Raw genomic sequence first — 26,965 nt, forward strand, 5'->3', positions numbered from 1 at the left:
AAGTTATTGTCTAAAATTTTCATTAAGCTTATTTCCTGAAATCTGATGATGATTATTCAACCTATTGCCAAACAACATTTTAGGCAATTAGTGAACTTTGGGATTTTTTATTTATCTTCCATGCAAATGTACATTCGGTTAACTATTCTTGATGTCAAGTTTTGTTTATATAATATTGCAAATATTGATATATATTAATTTAACAGATCTTCAAATTTTAGTATTTTTCCATATTCATAACCGAATTAACTTGTATTTCTTTGTGGTATTACCAAAATTGATATGTTTCAAACAAGTGATCGTATCCAATGAAGGGAGAATTAAGGATTGATGATTCTATCTGAAAATTATTTGAAGAAAATTCGCACTTAACTGGTCGACCTGGTTTTGGTCACAAATTTTTTTCTATTTATTGTATGTGATATGTAAAACATTACTGTTAAATTTTTTGTTAAATGCTTCCAGGCAATCATGTCTTTTTCACTTCATCATCTGTATCATTAGCATTTAAGTGACATGTCTACTGTAGACAAATTTCTCGAATATTTGCGGTCTAAATTTCAATCAGTGAAAACAAGGAGTATATACCCAAGATAGTACATTGATCTTTTGCCAAAGATTGAATTTTTACCTTTGAGAATACCCAGAAAAGACGGCAACTATAATAGACTATTACAATTAAAAAAGGTATGGCATTTTTATCATTGGAGGCTTTGAAAGGTAAAAAGTAAAAAAGGATTTGAGAATGATGATGAAAATTTAAAAACAAAATGTTTTTCTAGAGGAAATGTATGGTACTTTGGTAAAGGCACATAAACAGGCCATGGCGACAGAGACAGAGTTCATTTCGGGGTCTTTTATAGCTGACTGCGGTATGGGCTTTGCTCATTGTTGATGGCCGTACGGTGACCTATAGTTGTTAATTTCTGTGTCATTTGGTCTGTTTTGGAGAGTTGTCTCATTGGCAATCATACCACATCTTCTTTTTTTATATTTGTTACGTTAGAGCTTGCACGTCAAAATGTGCGTCAGAGGTGACTTTCGATTTAATTGTTGTTTTCACAATTTTTGGTGCATCCCATAAACTGCAAAGTAACAATGGTCGTGAATTTACAGCTTTGGTTATATCCGAGATAAACTTAAGGGGCCAGAACTAGTACTGACTTTATATCAGGTAGTTGACATTTTAAACTTCAGTTCTTATCATGTTTTTATGTACCAAATGTATTTTAACTTTGAATAAATGTCTTTTTATTTACTTGCATATACATTTTAGGCATTAAGATTAATGCCTGGACACATTTTTCAGGATTTAAGCTGAAATTCTAGGATTTAAGAATAATGCCTAACATAATTTAGGCAATTTACTGCCTAGGAGTTAGCTTATTGCCTAGGATTTAAGCTTAATGTCTATTTCACTTATTGCCACTAACATATATATATATATATATATACAATATAAGATGAATATACAATACTAAAGTGGGATTTATACTATATCGTTTTCTGATGATAAATATTTTAAAACTTTCATTTAATATTATACAAGTATCATGTACTTTAATAGTCGAGTATATGTATGTGTTTCGAAGAGCAGAATTTGTATAATAGATAAAAGGCCTCTAGTCAAAACTGTCATCAGCCTTGTCCTAATCCAAGATCAAAAGCTACATGTGGATCCTATGATAACTTGTACTTAGATGTATACAACCATAACATAGGTGAGAGAACTTTAAATAATCAGAATGAGGTAGGTCAATAGTTCATGTAGTAATGAGGATGAAATGAAATTAGAAAAAGAAGACTTCGTTTCTTTACATGGGAAACCATTCATTTGTTCAGGTTGCAAGTCGGTATTGCGTTGCGTATGGTGATTAGGCTACAACACAAATTACACCGAAACCTGCATGTACATACATTATGAGAGGTTTGTGTTCACGCAAATTTTGTTTAACCACACCTCATTTCAGACCTATGGCAACTGCAATTCTTGATAGTTAGACCATATGTTGTTGTTTGTATTGATAACTATATTTACGTCTGGTTTGCTCGAATTAGTCGGTTGTTGGTGTTTCTGTGGTCCATATCTTTGTTCTTTGATTAGTTTCTATATTGTCTAGTAACCCTTTATATCCTATTTATGTGGTTTTTGACACTATAAAAAGAACTGATCTGATCTATGCAACCCAGTCTTGATTGCCTGCGGAGACAGTTCAGATTCCATGGAGTAGAGTTGAAACTAATTAAGCTTTGTGTAGAGTATGTAACCTGTAGAGTAACGATATGAACAATTAATTTACATTTAAGTTAATATCAAAATACGAAGATGTGAAATGATTGCAAATGAGACTACTATCCACCAGACAGTCAGGATTCTACTTCGTCAAAATTATCTCCCCATTACGCCGCTGATTTTTTCCAATCGTAAAAATGGAAGCCATTGTAGGGATGACGCGCTGTCAAGTTAGCTCTTGAAAACCGATAATTTTTTCAACACAGCATCATAACGATCCTTATATGAAGTTGTATTTTAAAAAGACAAATGTATCTACTAGCTATTAAAAATCATTTAATGTACTTTTAGGCGTTTAGTCAACTTAAAACTATTGTCTGATTGGTTTTCAGGGGGAATTTTTTAAAGTTCATAACACACTAAAAACATTCTAATTGAATATTTCGTGGAAGGCAGGCTAAAAATTTTCAGGGGTTGGAGATTAATTACTATAGATAATACATACAAAAAATTAATTTTTTTTAAGTTATGAATTTTTAAGATCCGCTTGAAAGTACTTTTAGTTAAAATTTGTTATTCAAACACACCTACTCTGTTCTTATGACTCATCAAAAAGGTATTTCACTTGACCCATATATTTCATTTTTTAGTACGGTGAGTTTTTAATGTTATTATATCAACCTGTAGCCTGAATATATAAAAATAATAGAATCTGAAGCGAGAAGATGTATCAAATATGTGCTTCATTCGTTTTCAGGACAAAAAAGTCGGCTCAAACACACCTGAACATAAAAAGGTGTTACTCAACTTTCTCTTTTTGATGCAATTATTGCCATTTTTACGATTTTTTACCAAAAAATGTCGCCGGGGGCAGAGATGCAACGTAATGCTTTAAAAAGATCAATCTTTTATTTTTCTGTGGAATTTGTTTCGGCGGAATCTATGCTTATGCACAAAAAAATCCACATGTATTTGCATCTACCACAATCGACTGTTTTGTGAAAATTTGTCTTTAATTTAAAAGTGTACAAATATCTCGAAGCTTCATACTATAGTTTAAGTACAAACACGTATATAAGATGCATAAAATCCTAAATTATGCGCCTACATTAGACTTTTAAAGCCCAAAGAAACAATTCAAATATACCAACTTGGCCTTTTTTACCTTCTCTAATAAAGAGTTCCATTTCTTTTGTTTAATTTCAACTGGATATCAGCCTGCAGAGACCAAATGACGTGAATATACTAGATCACCACACGGCGCTGAACAATGAGAAAACCCATACCGTATTGATAGCTATAAAGATACAAAAATAACATTAATAATATTATGTAAAACAATTCAAACGAGAAAAAACAACGGCGTAATTAATCTTAACCCAATAAACGAAAAACAAATTATAAGAACAACCAACGAACACCTCCCAATAACGGGCTACTAACTTAAAACAGGAACACACAGCATGTGGCGTGGTTAAACAAGTTTTCAAGCGCTCATCCCTCCCTTAACCGGGACGATGGTTTTACAGCACAACACAAGAACCCACCGTGAAAATGGTTTGACTTATAAGATCGGCATTAAGCAAACAATAATAAGACAAATGACACAAAGTACCGATGTAAGAATACGCATAGTTACTGAAAGCTAGTTGGAAGCCAATTACAACTGATCGAAAAGGTTCTGCTCGGAGACTAAGATATCAATAAGTACACATCAACTGGATTAAGTGTAAATGCGTCATAATCAGTCTGCGAAAAAACATGACAGTGTGCAATGACAAAATGTAAGTGTCGACAGGTGAGGATTTTGGATCATTCAGTTTATAGAAGTTATCATAGGCAATTATATTTTGAACAATAAATAAACAATAAACAATAAATACACATCAAGATGGTTGCTTGCTTGATGTCAAGTGACAAACATTTCGTGCAATATCAGGATTAAAATAAATTAAACACTACAACAATTGGTACGTTTCTGCAAAATAGGTAGATCGGGATGAAAGGTAGAAATGTGGACTGTCCCTGATAAAATTAGAGTACGTTGGATTGGAGTATTAATTTTGCCTTTCAACGAGCCATCTTACAGAGTACACGGTTGTCATTCGGTATATCGAGAAAAAAGATTTTGAAAGAATAAGTAAAGGTGGTCAAGTATTGTTATTGGATTGTGAAAGATTTTTATAGGATCGTGAAGGAAATCTTATCGTGAAGACACATGCAACGCCAGTAACAATCTAATTTAATCAATTACATTTTTGTATAATGACAAATATTGGAAAAATAAAACTGTCTGTCAAAATGGTTCAATATTATGATCATTTTCCAAGAGAAATCAAGGCTTAAGAGTACACCCTTTTTACAAAACTACAAAAGGCAGATTGCTCCTCGAAATTTCAGAGCAATAAAAATGTAAACAAACATGATTTATTTTTAAATTTTTATTGCATAAACTACTTTTCTCATAGAAATATCATTCAATATTACTAATTAAAATAGTTCTCAAAGTTATTTTTTATTTAGTTTAATCAGAAACTTTGCAAAAAATGGTAATATTTGTAAATATTTGACATTTCTGTCCGTGAAAGATCAGGTACCGTATTTTGGTGATCGTGAAAAGGATCGTGAAAGATATATTACCGCTTATTCTTTATTGCAAACAAAAGACAATTTATATTTGTCATTGGTATAACAAAAGATTGGGTTTGCATGACTTATTCACTTTTGTTTGTGAATAGGGCTATGATGGTTCAATGCCATTGGATCTGATTATTTGATAATAACACACCGACTAGTTCTCGCATAACAATATAAGTCCGTCTGTCCGTCCTACATATGTCTTATGTCGTTTGAAAAGTTAAGATGGTCTCATCTGATTTCCATTAATTTTCATGCATAGTCATATGTCTATAACGAAGATCCTTGCTGATTTTTGTAGAAATTGGAAAAAAAACTTCAAAATGATGCGCACAACTTTCAAACTCGTGCTAACGACTTTCAAAAATGGTGCGCACGACATTCAAAATAGTGCGCACGACCTTCAAGAACTGGTGTGTACGACTTTGAAAGTCGAGCGCACCAGTTTGAAAGTCGTGAGCACCAGTTTGAAAGTCGTGCACACCAGTTTAAAAGTCGTGCGCACCAGTTTAAAAGTCGTGCGCACCAGTTGTTGAAAGTTGTGCGCACCAGTTTATAAATGTCGTGCACACGAGATTAAAAGTCGTGCGCACGACGATTTTTGAATTAGTGCGCACCAAATTAAATCTCCGGTAAACGAAAATAGTTATATTTACATGGCACTTAAAGGGCTCCGTAATACAAAATGACATATACACTTTCCCGATAAAATACAAAATAAGTAAAATGTAAATACAAGGGTATACAAAGTGAAATCAACACTATAAAAATCTCATAATCGCTGCTAAGGTGAGGAAAATTCAAAATTTTAAAATTGAAATCATCTCGATTGTCATAGACTCTGGAATTGGGATGAGCGCTGTAGTCAAATTCGGGGTACGTGTAGAGGCCGAGATAGCTGTATATGTGGTGTCTATAATCTCTACTTCATGACTTTCACTGGAACCCTATCAGAGAATTTTGTATTGTTAATGGAAATAATATCTTGAATACACCTGTATGTAAAATTAAATGATATAGCTTCTTTGATCTAACCCTTACAAAAACAAAAACGTTCACATTAAGATGTCCAGGGGAAGACCACTAGACCCCCCTCTGGCTTCACTTATTCGTGGATGCCCTTAGTATTATATAGACAAAGATATTTACTTTTCGCTCCTAGAGGTCTTATTATCTTGGATGCATAGTTACATGCAGCATTGCCTCTTAAATGAAAACAGGTCTAAATATGGGTATTATTAAGAAAGTTGAATCATTTTTGACAGACATAAATTTGTTTTCTGATTTGTTTCTACTTATGAAAATACAGCAGATTTTTTTCACAGATTTTGAAGTATAATTACAATTAATTACATTCTCGATCCGATACCAGATCTTGCACGATCCGATCGCAATGCTTGACCACCGTTAGATATTCTTTCACGATCATTTTTCTCGATATACCGAATGAAACCTGTGGAGTAGTTTTACATGTTTTACATGTAGCATATCTTATTGCACGTCCCCATTCCGACAGGATTTACCTTCTCGCTCAGTCAAACGGGTGCCCCTTTAGACCGATAAAGCTGAAATAAATTAACTTGAGTTTCCGTCAGCGGCTATATTGGTGAACAAATTAAATCATGTAAATCCTTGCAATGTATTTATTGTTAAATATCTGATTAAAAATGTGTAAATTGTTTAGAATTGATGCTCTTTCTGTATTTATCAAAAAAAATTTAAACACAAACCTGATGAACAAGATGAGGTGGATAAGAACTGTTTAGTAGTTAAGAAAATGGACAGATTCAATGCGAAATATAAGGCTGTTTTTTGTTCTGAACAACACGCCGTAGTATGCTTTTCAGACATGTATGAACGAGGTAACTTCATTTAGTTTTATATATCAAAATGTAGCATCCCTATTCCCCGCTCAAAAAGAAAACTTAACAAAACAGAAAATTCAAATGCAAACAAACAAATTATAGACCAAGATAACAAAAATATAAAACAAAAAGAAAAAAGAAAGTAAAGACAAAAAATAAAATCAAAATAAAAACAATTTGTCTGATGGTTTCATAACGTTGTGTTTAATTCTAGAAAGCATTTTATCAAACGATACGTCTATTTTCACTTAGAAGCCAAAACAATCGACTTTTTAGCTCACCTGACCAAAAAGGGCCAAGTGAGCTTTTCTCATCACTTGGCGTCCGTTGTCCGTCGTCGTCCGTTAACTTTTACAAAAATCTTCTCCTCTGAAACTACTTGGTTAAATAAAACCAAACTTGGACTAAATCATCCTTAGGGTATCTAGTTAAAAAAATGTATCCGCTGACCCCGCCAATGAATCAAGATGGCCGCCATGGCTAAAAATAGAACATGGGGGTAAAATGCAGTTTTTGGCTTATATCTCTGAAACTGAAGCATTTAGAGCAAATCTGACAGCAGTAAAAATGTTTATCAGGTCAAGATCTATCTGCCCTGAAATTTTTAGACGCATCTGACAACCCGTTGTTGGGTTGCTGCCCCTGAATTGGTAATTTGTAGGAATTTTTTGCAGTTTTTGGTTATTATCTTGAATATTATAATAGATAGAGATAAATTGTAAAAAGCAAATTGTTCAGCAAAGTAAGATTTACAAATAAAGTTACATGACCAAAATTGTCAATTGACACCATAAAGAGTTATTGCCCTTTAAAGTCAATTTTTCACAATTTTTCGTAAATTTTTGTAAATTTTTATAAAAAAATCTTTTTCTCTGAAACTACTTGGCCAAGCTCATTACAGATAAAGATAATTGTAAACAGCTAGAATGTTCAGTAAAGTAAGATCTACAAACAAGTCACCATCACCAAAACAGAGAATTTTGTCATGAATTCTATTCTTGTCTATAATGTGTGTCCTTTGTTTAATATGCACATAGACCAAGGTGAGCGACACCGGCTCTGTAGAGCCTCTAGTTTAGATAACTACGGGGAATAACTCCTGGACGTTAAATATCAAAACTATCAAAATCAAACATAATCTGTATCTTATATTCAATAAAACTGTGGTCAAGTTTTAAAAGATGTCAAACAGTATTTTAAATTTCATACGGAAGTTGAATTAAACCAGACGCATAAGGTGATAAGGGGACAATACAACAGCAATTGAAAAAAAAAAAAACTATCAAAATAGACTTTGTCTTGTATCTTATGGTCCATTACAATTTGTATTGAAATATCACTTTACTTGGTGGAACTTTACCCTCTAGAAACCCAACTTATGTGAGACGGACCAACGCAAGGAAGGAAATGTGCATAAGTGCATTAATATATGGTCCCTCTCTTCGAGGCGGGGTTATAAAAAGTGAACAAAAACAAGACAAAAGAGATACTTTCTTAATAAACGAAATAAAAATAATTTCTAATATGAGACATTTTCATCGACATGTATAACAGGACTCATTGGAAGACAATGGAACAAACAGCCCAATTTTATATTTCATGATGAATCACCGAAACAAATCAAATATAAAAAATGAAAAAAAGTAATCTATATGCTCTGCAACAGTTGACAGGCTCTTTCACCGTTTTAAGGTAGATTAACTGTATACCGCCATCTTGGATTGTAAAATAGCAGTTCACTATTATAGGTCTACCTCTTTGCTTTAATCTGCAAATTTTGAGACGGATTGGCAATTAATAGGTTAGACTGTTTATTATAATAATGGAACATAAGTAATTTATAACATTATTCAAACTGATTTATATACAAAAATACCAAATATTTGTGTTTGTTCGAATCAAATTGTCAACTTAGCCATTTAAGGGGAGGTACATGTAACTCAAATGGTAAAGTTTTTATAAAGAAATGATAGAAAAATTCAATTTTTACTTGTAGCAAGAACACAAGGTTGGTGACACCATTTTTTCTTTTTTATTTTCTAAAAGCATATTTTAAAACCTATCTTCTCATATTTCATTTCAAAATTCTATCTCATAGATTTCTTTTTATTCACAAAACAGTTTTTTTCATGAACAATCTATACAAATTTGAGCAATTTTGCACGACTTGTAGCTTGAAAAATAGCACGGTGATATATACTTTTTATTACATTTTTGAAAAAGAAGCATGGAAAAATCTACATTGTGGCAAAGTATTCGAAAATTCGATCTGAGGAAATATATAAATACTCCAACTTAAATATAACTAGGTTTAAATCGAAACAGGATGAGAGTTTATTTAAAGATTTATGACAACTAACTGATACAATTATCATTAAGTCGACTAATTGACACAGGCATAAATACTAGAAAACAGTTAAACTATTAGACATAAGTGTACGCTATTAATTCTACAATGCAAAGTCGAAATTTTGTAAAATATCAATGATCATCTTTAATAAATGAAATGTCACAAAATAAGAATCACTATCATTATAGATGTTTAATATATGATACGCTTCTAAAAAATCGTTTTAGGGATACCCGAATTTGGTAATATATCAAAAGACAAAGTTGATTTACTAAGGCATTGCTCACTTTTTGGAGATCAGAGAAAAGGAAACAACGATATCTTGCCTGATAACAAATTTGTTTGCACGGCATTCATTAGGTCTAAAGTTCTTATTTGGAAAGATAGAAAACAGAATTATAAAATGCCGTTACACAACTCAAAATGTCAGTTGCTAGGTAATTGTTATCCGTTTTTAGAGATTAATCTGTCAAAGCTTCTTTTGATCTTTTTAAGGTTACACGATGACGAAAGACGTTATGCCACGAATTATTGTTCCTGACGTTATTGAATAAAGTTCATAATAACGATCAATTATATTGTTATGTTTTTAGTCTTTCTCCGTATATAAGAACATAGCTATCGATTGAAAAATCTAACAAAATAAGTTAAAAAAAAAAATTTCCCTATATATCTGTAGGACTCTAAAGTGCGATGGGGACGCTAAAGTACGATAGTCACGCTAAAGTGCGATGGTCTGCGCTAAAGTGCGATGCCTCCATACGCTAAAGTCCGATGGTCCGCGAAAGTATAGACGTATGAAACGTAGTTGGATTATGACGTTAACAGTCGTTTATACAAACCAAAAATGAACATGCCGGAAGATAAATTAAGAATATTTGATTAACAACTTTGAAACCAAATGTCCATGACTTAATTAATTTAAACGTAATCGTGCTTTGTCGGCTGAGGCAAATGTGTTTTTTTTTTCGGGTGCTGGAAGAAGGATTTGTATCCTGCAGTCGAACATTTTACTATATAGATACAAAACAGCATACGCATAAGTATCCTGTATCCTGCTTCAATTGGAAGCGAACGGATGCATTTAAATCATTGTTTACGTTGCAGTTTACTTTGCGGTCCCCGTTAAAATATTGTCGATTTTATTTAAGAAATGACTGTAATATTTTTTCTGTCTATGAAGAAATAGCATAAAAAATGTGGTGCACACTGAATAACCCGCGTAGCGGGTTATTTTAAAGTGTGCACCTCATTTTTTATGTTATTTGGAATAGACAGAAAAAATATTACAGTCATTTTTTATAATTTAATTCTTAATTCCATTTTAAACCGGAGTAAATCATGAAAAAACGTTGATGACGTCAAGGTCACATGACAAATTTATGTCTATGAGCTGATAAACAAAACAACGTCAGCCAACCGGAAGACGCGTTACATCCAAAATTAAATTATTGAAAAGTAACGTCGGTAGAATTATAAATTGTCGGCTAAAACATTAGTAAATTGTAGGAAAATATAACATGTATTTGTACTGGCTACGAAAAAGGAGAAAGCCCGGAGAACATCGCCTTTCTCTCTCATTTAAAGTAAAGCTTAAACACATAAATGTTACATATTCCGACAATGAACGAATTTTGTATTTGTAATTTACAATGATGACTGTAAGGGGAGGTGTTCACATTAGTGATAGACTTTGTAAACGGCAAGCTACACCAATTATCTAAATATTTGATACGCCCGAATTGTTAAAAATTCATTTATAGGAAATATAGTATTTTGTGACACCTAAGTTACCTTTTAAGCAATAATTAAGTGGTCGGTGTTTTAAATTTAGAAACAATCACTTGAGGCTACCGGTAAAGTATAAAGCCTATAACATATGTTATACCATACTAGCGTTTGCAAAAAGACTATTTTTTAACATCCATGTACTTTAACGTTTTAAGCCCTCTAACCATACCCTTTTGGTCCATCGCACTTTAGCGTGATATACCATCGTACTTTAGCAAACAAACAACCATCGCATTTTAGCGTGAGACACCATCGTACTTTAGCGTAGACCATCGCACTTTAGCGTGACCATCGCACTTTAGAGTACCATCGCACTTTAGAGTCCTACATATCTATGTAAATTTGTCGCCAAAATTGACGTTTTCATATAAAAATTACAACAAAAAAAAACAAAAATAGTGACCCCCAATTTTTATTTCATATTCCGATGTAACTCGCATCAAAGTACAAGTGTGCCAAATTTTTTAGAAAATCGGGAGATATGCCATTTGGTATCGTGTTACCTTAAATCAATATTTTATGTATAATTGGATACAATGATTAAAGCAAGTTTTTTGCGTTGTCCAAATTAATTTCAATGCAACGCTTGTATTAATCAATTATTAAGAATATTTTCTGATCTTTCATGAACGCTTATTTTTATAGAAAAGATGGAAGATGGCAGTACTGTTAGACTGTCCATACAAAGTGCAGAAGATACTTATTTTACCATTGGTCTGTGGTGTAATCTGACAATGCGTCCGATGTGTACTGTGCTTGATTATGAAGGTATTAGCATGGACACTTTTTCAAATAACAGAACCATTTGCAATGTTTTCGTTATTGCTAAAATTACAATGTGATAGATGTCGCAAAATTAATATCTCTCACTTTAAATGTTGACAACGATACTTTTTTGCAGATTTTTGAAATCTACAAAATTTACCTTGCATTTGAGTGTTCATTTTTCATCAATTTCAAAAATAAATGCACACAACAAGTTCTAAATTTATGGAATAAAGTACTATAAAATTGAGAATGGTTTTCCTTATAATTGATTTAATAATACCATTTTTTTGTATTTGTTCGTGTATATTTCCTTCATTAATTTAAGATCCTTTACTTTAAAGGTAAGTAGATACAAAATTCAAAATTTTGAAATTATAGAAAATCGATATTTTATATGTGACAGCACTATATGTACTTGTTTGGGCAATATACATGAGATAAATACCCCTCCCCCCTTTTCCATCCAAGTGTGGTTAGTTTAGTTTGATTGATAATGCCACGCTAACTCCGTCCTTATTTTGTCAAAAGGTACAATAGATAAATGCAACACTCCTCAACTCAATGTGGCTATTTAGTTAATAAGGTTAAAAAAGTTTACCTTTATATTTGGTGCAATGCGTAAACACGAAATTCTCACTTAAAAATTCAGAGTGAAACTTAACAATGAAGAGCAACATTATTTAGAATTTGTTCATACTCCGTCAGCGAAAATATTTTATACATATGCATGAAGGAGATATTTGTTTGTGTACTGCAATGATGTTGTCTGGTGCTAATGCACATTTTCAACTTTCCTTATAAGTATTTTGTAATACCTCAGCGTCTTCCCTAGGCAATGCATTAATATTTTCTGTGTACATTTGCATTTATTTATGTAAATAAAATTAACTCTGAAATTGAAACAGTTTAAATATTTTTCAGTATATCTTAATCTAAATAACATTTTTTTTCAGACATCTATGAAACTACAACAAACAAAGACGAGTTTCAACGATTTGAAATAACTTCCATTAACCGATCACCAGCAATGATAACAGACGTTGAAAGACGAAGTACACCAAACAATACAGAAGAGACATCAAAGTACGAAATCAACACAACTGATGACAGTCTTTCCTCTGATGGTTCAGTGATTATCCTCAATCGAGGTACTGTTTATATATAGAGCCATCTTATGTGTCTCCATAAGAATAGTTTTTTGCTCAAATTCAGTATTTTACTATTCAGAGTACAGAATAATTTTCGCTCATTCACGAAAGGGAAAAATCGAATAGCTATGCTATTGTTAGTCTTGTTGTTCAATATCGCTGCTTGTGGACTAGAAAAGGGACGAAAGATACCAGAGGGACAGTCAAACTCATAGATCGAAAACAAACTGACAACGCCATGGCCAAAAATAAAAAGACAAACAGTCAAATAATAGTACAGATGACACAACATAGAAAACTAAAGACTAAGCAACACGAACCCCACCAAAAACTGGGGGTGATCTCAGGTGCTCCGGAAGGGTAAGCAGATCCTGCTCCACATGTGGCACCCGTCGTGTTGCTTGTGTCATTACAAATCCGGTAAATAGTCTAATTCGGAAGGTCACATTCGTGAAAAGGGAAGGGTATTGTAGTTACGACATAAGGAACATATCCGATATCATCTGTGAAACGGTTATTCCATAACGGTCAACCAACTCGTGATGGTGTCTGTAAAATTTACGAAGTGATGATTTCAACTTCACCATTTGGAATTCTTGACACGAAGCTTACGGGTATAGCACTTTTGTCGGCGCTTCGACGAAGATATGATTTTGAACGTATAATTCTGTAAAAAAATACAACGAAACTCAGGTACCAACTCCATCAGGCACAGTTGGTCTTACTCTATTTTTATCTTCTAAAGTTCGTTTTTGGTCATATGAATTCTCAAGTAGAATTACTTTCCTAATAGAGATTATTCCAGAAAAACTCATCGGTCGCACCAATTAATTCAAATTCATAAACTGTTAAAATGTGAAAAAGGACACTGTATCATGCATGTGGAAGCCCTACAGTTTCAACGTTGTCCGTCCGTCTGTCTGTTAACAAAGTTGTGTAAAGAAGAAACATCAGAAGGATGAAATGGACACCAATAAACATTTGCACAGTTGTACATAAAATATAGATTTTGCTTATTTTTTTCTGTTACCTATTCTAACATCGGACTCGGACTTCTTAAAAACTGAGTTTTACTGTGCGAAATGCTGTGTGTTTGTTTATTCTGCATTGGCTAGATGTATAGAGGGAGTCTTAAGATCTCACAAAACATGTTTAACTCCGCCATATTTTTGTGCCTGTCCCAAGTCAGGAACCTCTGTCCTTTGTTAGTCTTATATGTTTTTTAATTTTGGTTCATTTATATGTTTCGGAGTTTAGTGTTACGTCCATTTTTTTCTGAACCAGTATACATTTTTGTTTAGGAGCCAGCTAAAGCCTACCCCCGGGTGCGGGATTTTCGCAGTGTGGAAGACCTATTAGTGGCCTTGAGCTGTTTTCTACTCTTTGGTCGAGTTGTTGTCTCTTTGAAACATTCCCCGTTTCCATTCTCAATTTTATACATATCATTTGTTGTTTAAAAAATCACCGCGTTATCTTTGTGCATACATGTAACACAATGTAAGATTCATCGACTTTCTGTCAATACTGTTGAAGTTTACAAAATAAATGTTGCAGTGATTTTTGAAACAAACAATTGTTTTTTCCAAAATGAATTTCGAAATTTGCCAAATGCATTTTTACAAGAAAATAAAATAAAATGCAATCTTAGTTTTTGCTAAGGTAGCTAGGGTGTCTTCCTCCATCTTGGATTTTGTAATACCAGAAAACAATCGGTCTAGATCTTTAATTAAATGTGCAAATTTCGAGAGTAGTAGGTAATTCATGTGTATACATTTTCATTAAAAATATATAACATAGAAAATGACATGTTTAATCATATTTATTGCTGTATTTTACAAAAAACAGAATACTTTTATTTGATTCAATTTTTTCCAACTTTGCCACATAAGGGGAGAAAACTCAAATGTAAGGGCAGATAATTCTGATAAAGAAACTTTTACAATAGAATGTGTTAGGAATTTACCTATTTTATTATGTAGCAAGAAAACGAGTCCCGTCACCCCCTTTTTTCTTTATCTTATCTGAAAGAATATTATTAGAGCTATCTTCTCATATTTAATCTCAAAATTCTATGGTGTAGTTTTCGTTTTAAGGCGGAAAGTTGGATTTTCTATGCATAATCTATACAAAATCTGTCAATTTTGCACAACCTGTAGCGTGGAAATAAGTCCCGTGACCCATTCTTTTTATTATCTTTTTTAAAAAAGCATAATATAAACTACATTTTGACAAATTATTAAAAAAAACTATGGGTTTTAATTTAGACACCCTATCTACCTTAAAACTCACAAAAGTTAAGATTTTTTTTTTGCTAGGATTTCAAAGAAATATAGAATATAGGTATGATAAATTAGACTATCCAAACGTATTTTTCGGAAACACATAAGTACTAGTTTTTTTAGGATATTAGTCAATTCCAGGTAAAAGAAGTTGAACGATGTTCAAATATCATATATCCATTAAAAAAATACAAATCAAGGTGAAATTACAAAAAGAATTGAGGGAAATTGCATAAATTCAACAGTGACCAAATGCGTGGACAGGGTAAACATCTCCTGCTATGCATGCTTCACCATGTTCACCTGTCATATGAATGAACCTTCAGTAAAAGGATATTAGAAACGGAAAAAGGATACAATCTGTGAGTATACAGATCAGTCGACTAGTCCGGTATCTAACGAATGAGACCGTGATTACATGTTGCAAGCAAATTGGGACATAGACAGATCGTAATTCGTAATAATGAACTTAAATCTTGTGTAGTTTCACGTTCAGTGTCATCATTCCACGAATATGTTGGAGCAGTTTTTGTATACGGAGAACATCCATGTAAGAATATGAATAAAGCTTTGTTTTTCTACACAATATCCTTATGATGATAATGATATAAGAAACAGACCACTGTTAATAAATACTAAACAAAATCCAATAATCATAAACAGCATAGTTATTATTTTTTATTTTACGAAACCGTTTCTTTGATGCGTATGCATGTTGAAATATAGATAAACGCATGTTATGAAATGACAACATGTATGTTACAATTTATTAAAAAAGACCTGGAAACATTTGCTATTTTCTAGATGTTTATTTCAGGTTTATATTTCAATATTTATTGTTATGAAATATGACCTAAGAATAATACACAATTAATTATTTATGCTGTCATCATCATGATCATATATGTTTAATTATAATATAACTTTCTTTCTTTTTTCTAAATAGGAAGGTTTCTAGAATATATCGTGTCCACATCTTTTGTATTTGGGATATTAAATCTTTCCGTTTTAGCCATTTGGATATGCAGGAAAGTGAAAGAGACAAACAAAACAAGAAATGTCTTTTCTTTGAGGAATATCGTGTCTAAAAATCAAACCTCTGTACATGCACATGAATTCGTGGAATGTGATGAAGTTAACTCTGCCGAAATGATAGATATGACATGTCCACAAATAAAGGACAAAATAGTCAAAGAAGAAAACAATGAATCGGAAACACGTTGGAACCACAGCTATGTTAACCAGTTTGCTCAGCACGAAAGCATCAGCCTTCATAATGTATTTCACAATGATAACGAATATGAACACCCTTATCACACTTTGGAGGAAAATCGTGTTTCACCACAACATGAATATTCGTCAGCTGAAGCGAAACCTGAATATGAGAATACCTAAATATGATAAGGAATTAGTCATATTATGCGTGTGGGAAATTGTAGTTTCTACTAGATGATTACAATATGTTATATTTTTTATATATGATTTTGTCTATTCCGCAACGTATGTCCATCAAATAATAAGGTCGATAGTCATGATGGTGGTCTACGAGCACTCCTGAAAAACTGATCACCCCGAAATAGCACAATAGTGTTGAAAGTGGCTTTAAACACCAATGAATCAATCAATCAATCCAGATAATAATAAAGATAATGTATATGTGTACGTACCTGCTGTGTTTTTATGTAGACGTCTGATTTGAAACTGGGAAATCTCGCTTATCAACCAATATTGAAAGGAAAAACGTTTTGACAGCTTGTCTACCCTTTTACTCGAAGCAAAGTGATCTATTTATTCTTAGTCGAAATAAAAATGAAAATAAGAACATGTCGTATGATTGCCAATGAGTCGAATAATCGATAGACCAAATGCTGTTATTACCACTAAAATATCCCTTTCGTTTCTATATAAGATGCTGAACCGAATACACATATACAATTAAGCAGAATATACCAAAGGAACATTCAAAACTCATAAGTACCTAATCAGGTTACTATTACTCAAATTTAATTTTGGTTAAACATGTGAAAGAAAGTATTGTAATCAAATATATTATTTGGATTAAAAAAAAACAGGCTTAGACAATTTCTTAACAAATGAAGCGTTAAAACAGACTAGTATGTACATGTACACCCATCACTAAATAAGTTGCATCTTTTCTGCTAAAATTAAGATTCCTTGAGCAATCATTCAAGTAACTTCTCCTAAAGATCAAACAAGCTAGATATAAATTAAGACGATCACAGACAAAAATATCAGTATGAAGCGCGTACAAAAGATGTGCATAGATTAACCTTTTTTGTTGATCTCGACCTTTTCCTTTCTTATCATTATCAGATGAATTTACGATGGTACGCACAGGTTTAAAGAATGTTGTATGATTGACCTATATCCCACATCTCCAAATAAATTCGTAAAGGAAACACTTAACAATATAATAACACTTAACTATATAAGGACACTATGTACTAATATAGATTGATCAAAACAGGAAGTCTAAAATATTTCATGAACTCTTAATAGCTGTCATTCACACTAATATCGGTTGTGGTGTTCAAGATTAGACTTATACATTAATAATGTCAAAGACTGTACTAAGAGATAGAAACCTGTTTAATGGCCGCACCAAACCTGCACATAATTACAACATGTTCAATGCAGAAAGTATTGGCAGATAATTAAATCATGCTTCTTTAACTATAAATACGCCAAACAAATATATGTTTAAACAAAAAACAAACTTAGTAACCAGATTAATATGTTTTATTTGAACTATGCTAACCACACCAGCAAATAAGATAAAAACAAATAAAAGACTTGCTGTATAAGAATTTATATGATGATTAATTTTTTTGAAAGGGAAAAACACATATTTTCTGTTTTCCGTGTATTTCCAGTTGCACAATATACATATTTTAGAATTCATTAATAAAAAAAAAACAGATTCGTGCTCAGTATAATTAACATAATTAGTCATTTAAAAAAAGGCTTTACCTAAATATTATTTACATTGATTATATAGTTTTTTTACAATTTTAAATTCTACAATTTAAGCTACACTCTCATCTATTTCATCAATAGGTGTTGCTAAAGAATAAATTTTAGATTCTCTTCTAGATCCTCTTAAATCGAGTTGTATACCAAATGGCATTTTATCTGATCTTATTGGGAGCATATGCAACAGTCTGTCTCTTAACGACAATCTTCTGTCGTCTGGTTCGTCATAAATGTGTGTACTTTTAACATTTATTCTCTCTGAAAAGGGTAACACTGCAAATGAACTTGCAGCATGTATGAATTCGGGTTCATCATTGCTGACATCTACAATAGAATCAGTCACGTCCGTGCTTTTATTTATTTGGTTATCCACATCAGAATCGAATACAAACTGTTGATGGTTAAATTGTGTTTCCCAAGCATCACAATTATTACTTACTCGGCATTTTGATTTTGGACTACCAGATCGTGATGCGCGCCTTTTGATTAACGATTTGCGCACATTTTGACCTTTTTGTACGACGCTTTTGCTAATCTGGGAACACAATTTGCTTACCTTAGAACTTGCCGTGTCCCAGGGTTGATTGAAAACACTGACCATATTAGCTCTGGTATGGTCGTATTCACTGTTGTCACCAGAATGAGGTGATGTTTTGAATCGCAACGTGAAGTCAAGATGCTGATATTCACAACCGTGTTCTGCCTTTTGCGAAATTGCATTTTGACAAGATTTGGTAGCACAGAAACGCGGTCCTGCTGTTTCATTTGACATTGATGCTTTATCTATAGGGTCGGAATATTTTTCAGCCAAAACATCAGTTGATCTGGTGGGCTGCGGAGGTCCTTCTATGGCCATGACAACATTTTCTTCAGACTTTGATATAGGAAATGTGTATGTTCCCCTAATTAGAAACAATGAATACTTATTCATGTTAATCTTCAGTTGTCGTTGTATTATTTTTATGTTATTTGGTTACTGTGTTAAATGATAAGAAATAACTAACTGTAAGGTATAAGTTTTGTGAAATTCATATATCGTCGTGTAAGTATTCATATATCATGTATATATTCCTATGGTCTGCGTCCTGAACAAGCAACCAACAACTGATGAAAATTTTGGTTTGTATGGTTAGCTGTCTCATTTACAAACTCCAAAATACAAACAACCGAGAACAGAACATACAAAACATGATGATACATTTGTTCGGCACAAATCCCATATATATCCTCGTCTAATGATTTTCGTACTTTATAGAATGTATTGTGACGTCAGAATTGCCACTGAAAAAGCATGCATAGTACGAACTCATAGGACGTACGAAAACATATGATCTGACCATACTATTAAGAAGAATTAATTGAAAGATGTTTAAAGTTAGATATAATTATTTTCTGCGCTAGAGGAAATGATCTATCACAATGGTTAGAACGTGAACGTTTTCCATAATGATGTCTAAATTTGACATCGGATAAAACATGCCTCACATCAAAATTCCAAAAATAATGATTTAAAAGCATATGTATAATTGTAATCCTTTACATCGAATACGGTTCTAACCTCTAGATCTCATTTGCTATTTTTTTTTCGTCGGGTCTAGATTTCTTTTGATATTTTATTCGTTGGGTGTCTTTCTTGTTGACGTGTATCCCACATAATTATCCTTGTATGCAAACGTTATGTTGAAAGCCAGGCTTAAGTTGCAGGGCAAATGTTGGCTCCCATTTAACTGCACTATAATTTAAGTGGCAGTAAAGGTTTACAGTTCTAAATCCTAATCATGATAATAGATTTTCATTATTGTACTTGTCTGAATATGCATGACAAATATTGCTCCGGAGTTCAATAAATTACAAAAGCTATAAATCAATCCAAAAATAGAAGAATGTCAATTTAGTTATAATGCTGTTACAGTAACGTTCTATATTTTGGCTATTTCATACTCATCAAACATTTTACTGAACGCACCAAGTCACATAAATATGCAAACATAATGAAAAAAAACCAATCATATCAGGTTGTTTTGAAATAGATTCCTTAGCTGTATTTGGCCAAACCTTTCGATATTTTTTATTCAAAATACTGTACAAGTTCGTACTCTATTTTGCCCTTTTAAGTTTAATTTGAACATTTGTGATGAGTCTTGGCGTACAAAGGTTTTTAACCTGATATCAATGATGAGTTCATTAATAGTACTTTTCTAAACAAAGTATATACGTATTGAAAGGAACTAATGATAAATTAACCTTTTATAAAACACTACATCTAACCATATCGCCCAAAACATTACTCCATAAATTCGCATTTTGACAATTACTTTATCTTCATTGAGACTGAAGGCCAAATTAAACAAAATAAAAACTCATCCAATCAAAGCCAAATCCAAACAAGGACTCATGACCATTTTAGCAATTTTAATTTTTTAATTGATTTTCTCAGTCTTATTACATCAAATTTCAATAGAATTATACCCGATGTACACAGACGCTTATTTTGTGATAAATTTTATAAATTCAATGATAAGTCATAATCATCAAACAAACTAGCTTCGGTAAATAAATTTTGTTTATATTAACTCTACCTATGTTTCTACAATTTACGTTCTAAAACAGAATAAATGTAAAAAGTTAATAAACGCCTTTCATTCAGGTAATTTTGATAAGCCAGCTTTTAAAACAACATGCATTTATTACTTTGCATACCTCTTCGGTTTGTATACACAGCAAGTTACAGTTGCAATTAAAATTACCAAACATGACACACTCACAGCAACGCCTGTAAGAGAATATCATAGAAAGTTGAAATTGATTTCAAACCCAAATGGAATACGAATTGTAGTTCTACCTTTATACAACTGATGTTGCCCAAAAAATGATTATTTATAAAAAATCACTTTAGACAAAGTGTTTATTCCGTTCAATTCATTATCTTTGTTCATAACCCTAAAGACATTTTTAATATTAGAGGAAGTTGATCATTCTGTGAATGTTATATAGTGTGATAAGCATCAAATTTGATGCAGTTTTTGTTAAGGGCAAAGATACTTGATATTTGCTCTACTCTGCTGCGATGAATAAAGCTAAGGATGATGGATATAATACTATATTAACACAACATGCAATTCAAAAAAATTTCACATCCGTTGTTTTCAAATGAAAATGAAATGGTATATAAACTTGTATATTTAGTACCTATTTGCAGAACAAAGACTGAGTTTTCGTAGTGAAATGGGGCATCAGTTGCATTAGTTTCATAATTAGATGTCGTTGCATTAGTTTCATATTTGGACGTCGTTGCAGTAGTTTCATATCTAGACGTCCAATCTATATTAGTTGATATATCAAGCCTTTGCAAATCTGTTGTCGTTGTAGTTATGTTGCTTTCTGTTGAATGTAGCAATTTAATGGACGTATATTCTGAACCCATCGGTATAGTTGTAAATGTATCAGCATCGTTTTTACTTGTTACAGTATTGTTAGTTTCTGAAAGTGAAGAAATGTATACAAATGTCAATCTGCTTAACCTTTTTAATTACCAATTTTATCTATATTGCTACGAGAAATAGAAACACAGGAAATTCAAAGCATGTATCACCAAATGCACATTTATTCGAACAGTTTTCTATAAATATCTTACATGTATCCTTGATTATTTTGTTACAAGATGTGCTGATGTGTCTGTATTTTGGGAGTGATCATTGAGACATTGCTTTTTATTCAACATGATTGCTGTTCAGTGTGAGCTAAGGCTCCGTGTTGAAGACCGTACTTTAACATATATGTGTTGATTTTTACAAATTGTAACTAGGATGGACAGTTGCATCATTGGCACGCATACAACATCATCTTATATCTATTAAAAAGTTTTTAAAAAAACGATTAAACAAAATTATGATACATCAAAAGTTTAAGACAATCAACAATATTAAGAGGAAGCTCTATTAACACTTGTGTAAACATCTGGTCTATTCAAATACATCTTGATTGGCATTTTACAAAACTATAAAATAAAGAACAAATTTTTCAATAGTAAAGTGTATTGCATGGAAAAAATATCAAGTATCCCCCCCTAAAAAGTCATTAAAAATACTTCCTTATTAAATATGCTCGGAGCTTTCTCGTAAAAAAATCTTTTAAAGAGTAGAATTTTACTGGGGCTAATATTCGGATTGAAGGATTTACCATAATAAACCAATACAGTCAAGTGTCTGTGTGTGTGTGTGTGTGTGGGGGTTGGGGGGTTAAGGGGGGGGGGGGGGGTTATATTTGCTTCACATTAAAGCGCACAAGACACTTCCATCTGCAATTAACTATAAAGTATCTTCATATCTCATCCCATGTGTAGAAATAAACACGTCATATATTTCCCTTCCCTGATAAGTCAATCCTGCTTCTTGGTAATTAATATGACATAGTATTGTTGTATTCTTTACCAAAATAATATTGTTTTCTGACATTTTAAAATTAAATATATTGGTCCAGTGAAATAACAAAGATATGATTGGTTCAGTTGATTATACGTAGCTGGAAAATTTATTCCCCTAAAAAGTACTATCAATAACACACACGGTACCAATTTTTCTGCACCAGATTATCATTTCGACTATCAATGTCTGAATCTCTACAGTGATGCTCGTGGCCAAAATACTTGAAAATCCAAAGATTAATGCAAAGATGAAGAGATATATACCAAAAAGGACCAAAAAAGTAAAGCCTCAGTAAAGATTCATTCCTTAATTTTTAACAGCAAATTTTAATAACAATAGATCAATAGATCCTCCTGTTTTTATACAGACATTTGTAGAAAAAAAAAAAGAATTCGATTAGTCTAAAATATGCTCATTTCCAACAAAATCTGCCTATTCAACTAACAACAATTCACACAATGCATGCTCTCCTCCCTCAAGTTTCAAGGAAGTAGGCCGATGTATCATATGCTGGTTATGTCGAGCAATGTCATTTTATGGAAATCTGTTTCATAATATTTATCAAAATCTTTGTCTCTGTTAACAAAGTCTCAATCAAACAAAGTGTACAAACCTGCCTCCATTAACAGCACCAAAACAAAAGACGCTGTTGACAACATTCCAACAGCCATCTTGAATTATAAATGATTTCCCGTTATTAAAAAATACGGAAATATTAATTGAAATTCTTAAAAGAACATTATAGTGGATGAACTTATTCTATATAAAGCTAATTTAGGAAACAAATTAACGTTTAAGTGTATTCGCGATTTGTTAATATTTATCAGAGCTTTTCTAATGATGAGTGTATAAAATCAATTTTAGGCTTATAATAGGAAATATGAAAATATTTCAAATAAACTGTTGAATACAAAAACGAATGTTTCAGATTTTACTAAAACATGTTGAAAAGGTAGTTGAATTTAAATAAACTTGCTTATTACTTATACTCCGATATAACAACTACTCTGCATTACGTTTTTATGAAAACCTAAAACAAACCTCTCCGACATTTATCTTAAAAAAATAATTAGATCTTTCTGCTATAGGCGTATTTTGTTTGATTAAAGGGGCACTAACTACGAGATATATAAAAAATAGTAAATATGATTTTATTTTGATCAATCGTTCATGAAAGTGAAATAGTGAAATAATATATCGCTTTTAGCAGCCAGTATGGTTCAATTTTGTCAAAATAAGCTAAGAAACTTTGATGATGAACTATTCACTTGCAAGGGAATAATTCGACCTCATTGAATCCGTATTCATGTGAACTTCAGGTAAACCCCTTAGCTAGAGGTGGATACCACATGCATTGTGCGTGTTCAATTATTTAAAGGAAAAGAATGTCAACATTGAAAGTGAAACAAAGGTAAATCATTTGATTGACTGATTCGATCCACAAAAACAAACATTCTTTAACAGGTAAAATCGATGATTAACATATATTTTTAATCTATAATATGAAATTAAATAAACATAGAAAAATCCAAATGCACGTGTCTGATATCTATTTATATCTATATTTATGTTTATATCGCTTATATGGCAATCGGAGGTCTTCAGGGGTCAACTCGACAGTTAATTAGATGGCGTCTAGACTAAAATACACACGAAACGAAGTTACATATTTATAGGTATAGAACCACTAATTCAGGCCCGGTCGGAAAGAACATACAAGAAAGTAGTACATATTTTAAACAAAATAGTTCCTACGCATAGCTGTATCTTTGTCAATAGTGGGAATATTTGGGTAGTTTTAGAATCAAATGAAAGCTTGGGGACTTGGGATCACTGTAGAACCCTTGTTGAAAGTTTTATTTGAATTAAAAATAAGTATATGAAATTTTAATAGGAGGGCTCATTTGGCCTGTTGTTCAGATCAGAAGTTCCTGTTTTTGTACTATCAAACTTCCGGGAACCAGTACGCTCTAATATGCAATTAAAGGTATGTTGATTTTTTCAGCACAAGTCATCATAAGGTACAGTTTTTACATGAAATAACTGCCACTTTATTTGAACTTAAGACAAAGAGGCCATTTATGCTTGAAATTGCAGAATTTAACATAGAAAGCAATGGGGCTATGAATTAGTGGTTTTATACCCATAGAGCCCATGCCCAGGAATAAGACAGTTGTTGTCCATTCGTTTAATGTGTTTGAGTTAATGATTTTTCCATTTGATAAAGGATTTTTCGTTCTGAATTCTACTTTGAGCTCGGTATTTTTGTTATTATATTTTGACTAATCGCCTTTTGTTTTGCACATCATCTTAAGAAATATATTACAGAAATAGCTATAATCGAGGTTCGAAAATTACTTTTACCTTTCATTAAATTATTTTATTTAAAAAATTTTATAACGTAAACGGTACCAATATTTTTGCTCCAGATGCGCAATTTGACAATAAACATCTCTCGAGCAATGCCCCAGGCCAACATTTTCAAAATCTGCGACTAATTTAAAACATGGTGGGCTTATAAACGAAATGACTTTTTTTTGGTTATAATAATTCCTATTCTGTGAAAAACCACACTGAATCTACAAGAAAATATAATAATGATGATAGTATCAAAATTCTGGACTTTTTGATCGAAACTATTTGTAGAGTTGGAGGACTTACATTTCAACAGACAGTATTCGAATGTGCACCTTTACTGTCCGATTTGTTTTTGTCCTCGAATGAGGCATAATTCATTCAGAACCTTCTAAAAGACAAACAAAAAAGCACTATGCGAAATTCTCAAATTTTACTTTCAGATATAGGATCACTTCACAGTAAAAGCTATGAAAAACAGGACGATTTCAACTTCCCATTATCAATTTCTCGATTCCTTAGCAGTAACATACCCTCTTTCCAATCGTATGGTGTATATACATCTCTGTTGATACGTTATGCTCATGCATGTTCACACTTAAAGAACTTTATATACAGGGGTGTGCTCTTACGCAGAAACTACTCCAACAGAGTTATGAGGAGGAAAGATTAAAAATTCGTAAGGGTTCCGCAGAACCCAGTGTATCGCCTACTTTTGCTGATGTCTATGTTTTCAGTGTGATAGGGGAATGCAAATAATAGATTTACAGTTAATTAAATAAAACGTTTGAAATACTTGTAAAAAATGAATACAGTATGCAATCAAATCTATAGATTTATAAAAGAGTTGAAACATAAATTTATTGAATGGGGAAAACATTATTAAGAATTTTCCTCTAGATACTATCTTTTGATTGTAAGAAGCTTCTGTCCAAATTTGGTAACAATCCAGGATGGTTTATAAATCTAATAAATGTTTTAGAAACTGTATGTAATGTTAACTGGAAGAAAAACTTAGTCCATTTATAAGTAAAATACGGATAAACAAGATTTTTGTTTACAAAATGTACTTCTTGATACTGTCTAATGATCATAACCAAGCTTCTGTCCAAGTTTGGTAGTTTGGTAGTTTAAGAAAGTTATTAAAATTTCAAAAACTTTCACAACAGAGTTAACTTTTGTGGACGCCGCCGACGATGACGACGACGGAATATAGGATCGCGAGGTCTCGCTTTTGCGACAAAAGTCGCAGGCTCGACAAAAATGATACTCCGTAAACAAGACATTTTATGGACACCATCACAAATTGGTTGATATATACGATATGTCTGTGTCTGTGTCTAAACCAAATAACGACATTTTTACCATCTACTTCGTCTGGTCTTTTAAGTTTCGAACGTGGCCTAAACCCGAATATGACTTTTTTGCTGAGTATGAATTCTCATTACTATTAAACATGTTAAACGTGTCTCGGTATTTGTACATCCAACAGTCATGATGTATTAAGTAATGATGTGTGATTTGTAATTCTGATTGATATTGTCTTGTGGTTTTCATTATATTTCTATGTTTCATATGTAACTATGTGAAAGTAAAGATAATTAATCACCTAGTTCATTTATATGATTTTTTGCGTTTATGTAGAAGTTCAGTGTGTTCTTTTCCTCTTCTAGTTGATGTATTTCCCTCAGTTTTATATTGTGACCCAGATTTGTTTCAGTTAAATCAATTTATGACTATTGAACAGCGGTTTACTACTATTGCCTTTATTTAATAAGTTTATGATTTTTGAGACATTATTTCAAATCTTATAATTATTAAGATTCGTTATATCCTAATGATGATGATACAAACAGACTGTTGGGAATAAGTACGAAAAAGAACAACTCACTTAACCTATTTTTTTATGTATTATTAAGCAGCCCGTTTTTTCCATATTCATACATGTTGAAAGTTTTACCATTGAATGTTAAATGCTTGTTATGAAACGACATGTTAAGGTCATCTGGAAACTATTGCCATTTTATAGATTTTCGTTCAGCTTTATATCTTAATATTTCACTTTTCATTGTAATTGGTATTACATCAAAGTAATTCACAAATAAAGGAGTTATACTGTTA

General features: G+C 32.2%; 1 protein-coding gene across 3 annotated transcripts in view; it reads right to left on the reverse strand.

The window, feature by feature from the left end:
• The window catches only part of LOC127708908 (uncharacterized), a 246,689-nt gene that overhangs the window by 145,748 nt on the left and 73,976 nt on the right, over positions 1 to 26,965 (reverse strand). The window contains exons 1-4 of one of the 3 annotated variants that reach the window (XM_052214067.1): positions 23,103 to 23,165; positions 21,255 to 21,545; positions 20,766 to 20,838; positions 17,817 to 18,967 (exon numbers count right to left, since the gene is read on the reverse strand). In XM_052214067.1, the coding sequence (XP_052070027.1) occupies positions 18,118 to 18,967; positions 20,766 to 20,838; positions 21,255 to 21,545; positions 23,103 to 23,160 (1,272 nt within the window). In that variant the 5' untranslated portion in view covers positions 23,161 to 23,165 and the 3' untranslated portion in view covers positions 17,817 to 18,117. Of the gene's footprint in view, positions 1 to 17,816; positions 18,968 to 20,765; positions 20,839 to 21,254; positions 21,546 to 23,102; positions 23,166 to 26,965 lie in introns of those variants that run through there. The other 2 variants (XM_052214069.1, XM_052214068.1) reach the window with 2 other exon arrangements.

Source organism: Mytilus californianus, unplaced genomic scaffold (assembly GCF_021869535.1).
Source record: "Mytilus californianus isolate M0D057914Y unplaced genomic scaffold, xbMytCali1.0.p SCAF_7, whole genome shotgun sequence".
Lineage (NCBI taxonomy): Eukaryota > Metazoa > Mollusca > Bivalvia > Mytilida > Mytilidae > Mytilus > Mytilus californianus.